The sequence below is a fragment of the Triticum urartu genome, chromosome 6A (assembly GCF_056163025.1).
Source record: "Triticum urartu cultivar PI428250 chromosome 6A, HENAU_Tu73, whole genome shotgun sequence".
NCBI classification, from domain to species: domain Eukaryota; kingdom Viridiplantae; phylum Streptophyta; class Magnoliopsida; order Poales; family Poaceae; genus Triticum; species Triticum urartu.
The window spans coordinates 45,050,512-45,058,088 of record NC_141878.1 but is presented as its reverse complement, the minus strand read 5'-3'; the positions used below and the strand labels follow the sequence as shown (position 1 = coordinate 45,058,088).

Genomic DNA, 7,577 nt, shown 5'->3' with positions numbered 1-7,577 from the left:
ATGCTCTGGTTGTTGTCACCGCTGCCCGGACAACACCCCCATGCCTCTCCCGACCTCCCGTCCGCGCCCCTCACGGCTTGCAAACGCCCGCACCGCTCCTGTTCGTAGACCATCTCGGTGGTGCTCTGGTGGCCCCCGGATCTCCCCGTAGAGGTGCGTCGGCCGCCCTGAACACCATGACCTACATGTCCCTGTGCCCTAGCAAGTGGACGGGAGCACAAGAGGATGCATGATGTACACCGCTGCCTAGAGGCTCGGGTTGCTTTGGTGAAGCGTCACAACTCCAGCTTGGCCTCCTCGAGGCCGATCTTGGTGGCGGCTGGCCTTCTGGTAGGGCTGGGCAATGGGCAAGCGAGAGAGGAGAAAGAGAGATAGGAAGAGTAGACTAGTCGACGTGCACATGTGGCATTTTTTTGCCAAGTCAGCTCCTGACATGCGGAACCCATGTGTCAAAAAAGTGGTCAAATGGGGCAAATCCCCCGACCAGTGTTTGGTGCAAATTTTTTTTACACAAACACGGTGAATTTTGAAGAAATATAGGGACCATGTAGTTTTATGCAAATCTAACCGCAAATATGGTAGTTTTCTACAATTAACTCCGGCTGCCGCGACCCCCACATGACAGTTGCCGAGCCGCTGCTCTTTTCGAGCTCTCAGTTGTTGGCCAGCGCGGCAGCGGCTCTGGCCAGCACCCCCGACTCTCTCCGGTGGCACCAAGAAGGCCCCAAAGCCCAAATTGTTAGATTGTTAAAGTGGGACAATTTTTTTGGGAAACAGTTGTTTGGCATCTGGAAAACACAACAGCCGCGGGTGCCTGAAAACCTTAAAACCATTTTAGGCATCAAATTTCACATCATCTGTTAGAGATGCTGCGAGGTAGTGATGTTTGATGCACCCATGAATGTTTGTCTTTTACCTCGCGTTGCCTCTGATAGTGTGAACTAGCTTCACCCAGCAATACTACATTTACGAGAAGAATTTACGGAGTCAGGCGGTCATCGACATCCATTAATACACCAAATGTGAATAGAAGACATGTAATTTCTCTTCAGTAACATGCGAGACAACAAAATAGCATGTCTCAACCTCATCTTGTATAAGAGCATCTCTAACAGACTCCTTATTTTGCGGGCCTTTGAAACCGTGATAATATGCATAACACTAAACTGCCCCAGCCTGACTAATTGATTGGTCTTAATTGATAGCACTGCCGAATAAGCAACACTAGTAACTACTACTTGAACAAGAACCGTAGCAGTGAAACCAATTGGGTTGCTCTTATTCTTCCATGCCACGTTAATGAATGATACACTACTCGGTTTTGCACCAACCTACTGCTAGGAGATCATGAATCTGCAAAATTTACATTTACGTTACTGTACAACAGCGATCATTTTGCGGAGATTTGGAGAACCATCTACTAACCATCATCAGTTTGACCCTGAAAAAATCTAGTAACTATCAAATCGCACTAGAAAATCCGTAAACATAGTAGCAGGAATGTATCACTGCTTTTCAAAATCTCAGTTGCCAAAAACAACACAAATTCAGTCACCGGTCACCACCAACAAACCAAGAAAGCATTTGGTCAAAAAAGAAAAAACCAAGAAAGCATCGGCAACTTATTCGGTAGATCACAACCGTATGGCAGAGATTAGTAACAATTACATCACAGAAGAAAAACGACTTCACGCAAGAAATGGACAAGTCTAATTGTCACACACGTATAGACATTTTAAAAGTACACCAAACTGCTACATACTACTGTGAATATAAGCAACGTTAACTACTACCAGAACAAGAACACCACATAGCAAGGAAACCAATTAGGTTGCTCTTAGTCTTCCATGTCAGGTTAACGAACAATATACTTGGTTCTGTACCTACCTACTGTCTGCAGATCAAGAATGTGAAAATTTACATTTACATTACTACAAAGCACACTCACTTTTCAGATTAGGACGGCCACCTAGTAACCGTCGAATCACATGACAAAATCAGTAGCAGAAATGTATCGTCGCTTTTGAAATCTCATTTTGCCAAAAGCAGCACAAAATTCAGTTACATCCAATGAGCCATCAAAGCATTGGCAATTAAATGGGACGATTGAACAATGGAGTCGGTTGGTTCTGCACATAATGCGGAAGCGTAACCTACTGATCATCAACCTAGAATCTCATCTCACATTACTGGGAAACAAAATCGTACGGCAGAGTCTAGTAGCAATTGCATATCACAGCAGAAATGAATCATCGCTTTCCAAGTCTCCAGTTTACAAGAGCATCACAAATTCAGTTCTTACTTCTTACAACAAGAGTGACAAGCAATCATTCAGCAACTTGCATCAACCAGTAACTAGTACTTCAACGACTTGCAGATAACCAGAGTCAACAAGCACTAAAGTAACAGAACCATCTACACATTTCTACAAAGAACACGATCTAAGATGATGTGGATTTGGTGACGGCCTTGGTGCCATGGTAGAGCCAAGCAACCGTTGAGCAACTTCTATCCAGCACTAGTACTTAAACGACATGCAGATAACCAAAGTCAACAACTACTCTTCCTCCGAAGATACATAAAATGCCTTGTAATTTTTGAAATTGTCGACGGCAGCGTCGCCATGTTCGAAGGCAATCGTGGAGAGACTGCCGGGGAGGAGGAAGCGGACGGAGGTCCGGATCTCCCGGGGGCCGATGGTGGACTTCTTGTTGTAGCGGGCGAGCTTGCCGGCCTCGGCGGCGAGCCTCTCGAACATGTCGTTGACGAAGGAGTTCATGGCGGCCATGGCCTTGGAGGTGATGCCGACCTCCTTGCCGTGCACCTCCTTGAGCACCCTGTAGATGTGGACCCTGTAGGTCTCCTTCCTCCTCTTGCCCTCCTTCTGGTCCCACTTCTTGCCGCCGCCCGCCTTGGAGGACGTTTCGCCCGCCGGCAGACGCTTCTCGGCCACTGGCTTCTTCCCGGCAGTTGCCGGGGGCTTCTCGGCCGCCTTCTCCGTCGCGGGATCCTTCTCCGCGGGCTTCTTCTCGGCCGCCTTCTCCGCCGCGGGCTCCTTCTCCGCGGGCTTCTTCCCGGCCGCCTTCTCCGCCGCGGGCTCCTTCTCCGCTGGCTTCTTCTCGGCCGCCTTCTCCGCCGCGGGCTCCTTCTCCGCGGGCTTCTTCTCGGCTACCTTCTCTGCCGCGGGCTCCTTCTCCGCCGCCTTGGGGGCCATCGCTGGTGCGGGGCGGTGGTTGGGGCTTTTGGTGGTGGTTTGCGTTTCGTGCGTAGTGGAAGGTGGTGGGTTTGGAACGAGACGTGGGAAGGAGGTTTATAAAGGTGGAAGAGGCGGGCGCTAATTGGAGGAGGGGGTGGTGGCCCGGATCGGTGGGGTCGTGTGGTAGGACCGTAGGATGCGTCCCGCGCTGGCTCGCGTGGACGGACGGATGTGCTTCCGCTTGGATCGCTGGCCTGGCAAAAATGGGCGCGAGAACGGTTGAGCACCTCCGTTTCCTTTTTCTTTTCTTTTTTGAGCCCATAACCTCCGTTTATTTTATTTTCTTTTGCTCTCTTTATTATTGAGCCGAGCACCATCCCTGATATCCTCCGTTTATTTTGAGCCCATAACCTCCGTTTATTTTCTTTTCTTTTTTGAGCCCATAACTTCCGTGGATTTGTTTTTTGTTTACTTAACTGCGTATTATTATGAATATCGAGAAGAATGAATATCCATTTTGCTATTGTTTTGAGCCCAACAATTTTCATGCCGTTTTGAGTCACACTGAGATGCTTAAACCTCATTTTTATGTAAGAACATAACGGTGTCAAAGATAGGATAAACATAGGAACGGATTTCCTTTGCAACAAACCTAAGATAGTAAGATGAAGAAAATAAAACAGGACAGATCATTTCCATATATGTCTATATATCTTGTACACCGAGAAAAATAGCACCAGACTAGTACTAAACAAAACTACAGTGCGTTTAAAGAGGAAAAGGGATATAGTGGGGTTCTTTTCGGAAAGGAAATGCAACCAATTCATTGCCGCGGATCTGATCAGATAAAATGTAGAGGAAGAAGTGCACGATGACCTCAGTAATAGCAACTCCGATTCATGAATTTTCAATCACAGTACGTTAGGCTACCACATGGGGGCACAAGTGACGGGGCCAGACGACATCGAAGCATCGAACCAGCGCCGCACATCATGATGCGGAGCTCGGACATGCCGCGAGGCTCCGTTATACGATCGACGAGCTCGATCTCACCAGCCGGCCATCGCGCCCATGGCGCTTCTGCAAGGATGCCACCAGCAGCAGGAGCACATCATCGCCCGAACTTTGTCGCTTCCCCATACGTCGTCGAGGGGGCTTTGTCAAAAGGGAACCGCTGGATCTGGTCTCGTCAAAGCCACTCGAGAGATGGGGTGGCGGAGGAAAGTTGTCGCATGGAGGTGGGGTACGGGGTAGACATGGTCGCCAAAGCTAGTGCTAAGTGCTCCTCGACACACTACCTGACCATACACGCGTTGACCACAACGGCCACCGTCTAGACTCCCCTCCCCGCTACCACCGGGAGACATCACTCTACATGTTGCCTCGCCCCATGGTTCATTCTCTGCCTCGGTGGAAAGCAAGCTAGTGTGGATCATCAAAGTCGGTGGGGGCATTGCGCTGGCTAGGTCCTCGCTGATGACGAGCAAGCACATGGACGCGATGGAGGAGTCCCCCTTGCACCACCTAGCCGACAATGAGGGTCATGATGACGATGGTGGTAGGGCAAAAGGCAAACTACTTCCTCTGTTCCCTAATATAAGATTTTTTAGCTTTATCTTGATTCATATGTATCTACACACATTTTAGGCCTCCTTTGGTTTGAAGGAATTTCATAGGAATTTTAGAGGATAGGATTCTTATAGGATTTTTTTCCCTTTAGAGCCCTTTGGTTCATAGGAATAGATTCCTATTCCTACATAGGATTGGTTTCTATCCTCTACATTTCATAGGAAAATAAAAATGAGTCTAGACTCAATGGAAAAATTCCTTTGTTGTCAACCAAATGACATCTCGTTTCCTATTCATACTCATAGGATTTGAGATACATGTCATATCATTTCCTACAAAATTCTTATTCCTACGATAATCCTATCCTATGAACCAAAAGAGGCCTTAGTATGTATGTAGTCAATATTTTGAAATGACTAAAAGGGTCTTATATTAGAGCACGGAGGGAGTAATATATAACCAATTGCACGGCATCGAGACGTGAGCATGCCCTCGGGACGAGGAGGAGCCAAGTAGTGAGAAGTGAGAGAGTGAGTTCCCAGTTGTGCTGACAAAATATGAGTGACATTAACCCACATAGGTACCATGAAAACAAGGTTTACACAAATGTATATGGATCTTTTAGTAATATGTCAAGTACCAGAAGTAAGTGATTGTAATATGCCAAGTACCGATGGAGAAAACATTTTGTGTAACATGTTGACGACCTCAAGGAAGCCACAGTGAAAACGAAGCATCGATCAGGTCAACATTTGCGAGATAAAAATTAAAAAATGAATTTAGAAGAATCTTTGATAATGTCATACCATTGGATGCATGCCTCGAAAGGAAGGTGTGGCACCGAAGACATTTCTGACTTTTGTTGTTCTAACTTGGAGCTAGCAAATTGTCCTAATCTGTTTATTATTCGAATATCCATACAATAAAACAATGAGTGCCATGACCATCAATTTTTTTTGAAATATTTAAGTAATTTTCCATGTTGCATGGCTATTCACATATGCAAGAATTGTATGATGGCTCTCTTCCAGCTTCTGGATGTGACTGTCTTTCTGTCCACTTCTTCTCCGTGTGAAGCGGCTACCGATGTTTGGCCTCTTGGTCTTTAAGCTTCTCGTTGAGGAGTTGTGCACGTCAGCGATGTGCTTCCGTCGAGGTTTAGGGCGTCGGGCGGTGCAACATGGGGAGGGTTAAGGGTGCCCAAGTAGTTGTAGAGGAGCCGAACCCCCGTCCACGACATCAGCCGGAGAGCCAAGGGGACGGCGACGTGCAACGGATTATGGGTAGTTCAGGACACAGCCTCAGCGCAGCACGCGGGCATGGAGTTCCAGCCGCCGGACCGTCGCTCTGGGAGGGAGTGGGTTGGGCCGAAGAGCCGAACCCTCGTCGGCGGCGAGGTCGTCTACTCATCCCTCAATCTATTTGCTCTATAGTCCAGTTAGCGTGCAGCACGCGGTGTGAATGGAAGTACTTATTCAAATACAAAAAGCTTTGTTATTTAGAGGATTAATTGAGAAAATAAAAGCGGTCGGATTGGAACTAACGGCCAATATGGATGTTTACAACACCTGTGCAGTAATACTTGGATTGCAGAGGAGCTGAACACGTTCCAACTGGAGCGTGGATTCATGAGTTTGGGTATTTTGAAGATGAAGATTTCTAGTAGTTCCGTGTTTTGAGTATGTGGAAATTACTTCATGTGTCTTTCATATAGAGGAATTTCCAAACTTATGATTAGGTTGATAATCGATGTTTTGACTGATGCATCCGTTTAGTGGAATCCATAGGGTGCTTTGGAACCGGCAAAGTCCAAATGTTTTGACCCGCAGCCCGCCTCGCCAAAGATGAAATCTAGGAACCACGTCAGCGATCCGCGCCCCCTCTCTCCCGGATCACCATCTTAGCCGTCCAATCCCGTACAGATCCAACGGCCGGCTGCACCCTCCCCCCTTGTTAAATCCCCCTTCCACTCCCTCCAGTCTCAGCACCAGCAGCCGCCGCCGCCACAGCTCCTCCTCCATTTCCATCTCAGTCAGCTCCAAGATGTCCGGCCGCGGCAAGGGCGGGAAGGGGCTCGGCAAGGGCGGCGCCAAGCGCCACCGGAAGGTGCTCCGGGACAACATCCAGGGCATCACCAAGCCGGCGATCCGTCGTCTGGCGCGGCGGGGCGGCGTGAAGCGCATCTCGGGGCTGATCTACGAGGAGACCCGCGGCGTGCTCAAGATCTTCCTGGAGAACGTCATCCGCGACGCCGTCACCTACACCGAGCACGCCCGCCGCAAGACCGTCACCGCCATGGATGTCGTCTACGCCCTCAAGCGCCAGGGACGCACCCTCTACGGATTCGGCGGCTAGGCCGCGCTGGTCCAGGCCAGGAGGATCCGTCTTGCACCACCGGATTAGTGCTAGTAGCTACGCGTTGTCTGGTGGTGGTGTTCATGTCCTCGGTGTAATGGCTGCATCTCGCTGCTGTTCGCGCTGGACTTGTTTGTTGTTTGGGTGTACTGACGGAATGGAAATCGCAGCATTTTACCCCTGAATTCGTATGGAATCTGTGGCTCTGTCGATGTTTGTTCGTGCGTGCGGTCAGATATTACCAGTGCTTTCTTCAATCCCCATTGCCTCGATCATCGAAAAAAATCCCCATTGCCTCGTTTTGTAAATTTCTGCCCCCGAATCCTGTTTGTGTTGGCTTCGGTGTTTGCTGGATTCTCAAACCAAATCTTATTTTGTTGGCTTCAGTGTTTTGGTGGATTCAGGCCGAAGAAGGTCAAGTGTTGGGAGTTGTTTTGTTCCTCTATCGTGATGTAGA

General features: G+C 48.6%; 2 protein-coding genes across 2 annotated transcripts; one reads left to right on the top strand and one right to left on the bottom strand.

Moving 5' to 3' along the window:
• Positions 1 to 2,233: 2,233 nt before the first annotated feature.
• Positions 2,234 to 3,281, bottom strand: LOC125516681 (uncharacterized). Its single transcript, XM_048682031.2, has one exon. The coding sequence runs from the start codon at positions 3,212 to 3,214 to the stop codon at positions 2,558 to 2,560; it is 657 nt and encodes a 218-aa protein (XP_048537988.1). The 5' UTR covers positions 3,215 to 3,281; the 3' UTR covers positions 2,234 to 2,557.
• A 3,457-nt stretch (positions 3,282 to 6,738) lies between these two features.
• LOC125516120 (histone H4) lies at positions 6,739 to 7,305 on the top strand. The gene has a single exon (XM_048681592.2). The coding sequence runs from the start codon at positions 6,809 to 6,811 to the stop codon at positions 7,118 to 7,120; it is 312 nt and encodes a 103-aa protein (XP_048537549.1). The 5' UTR covers positions 6,739 to 6,808; the 3' UTR covers positions 7,121 to 7,305.
• The last annotated feature ends 272 nt before the right edge of the window (positions 7,306 to 7,577 follow it).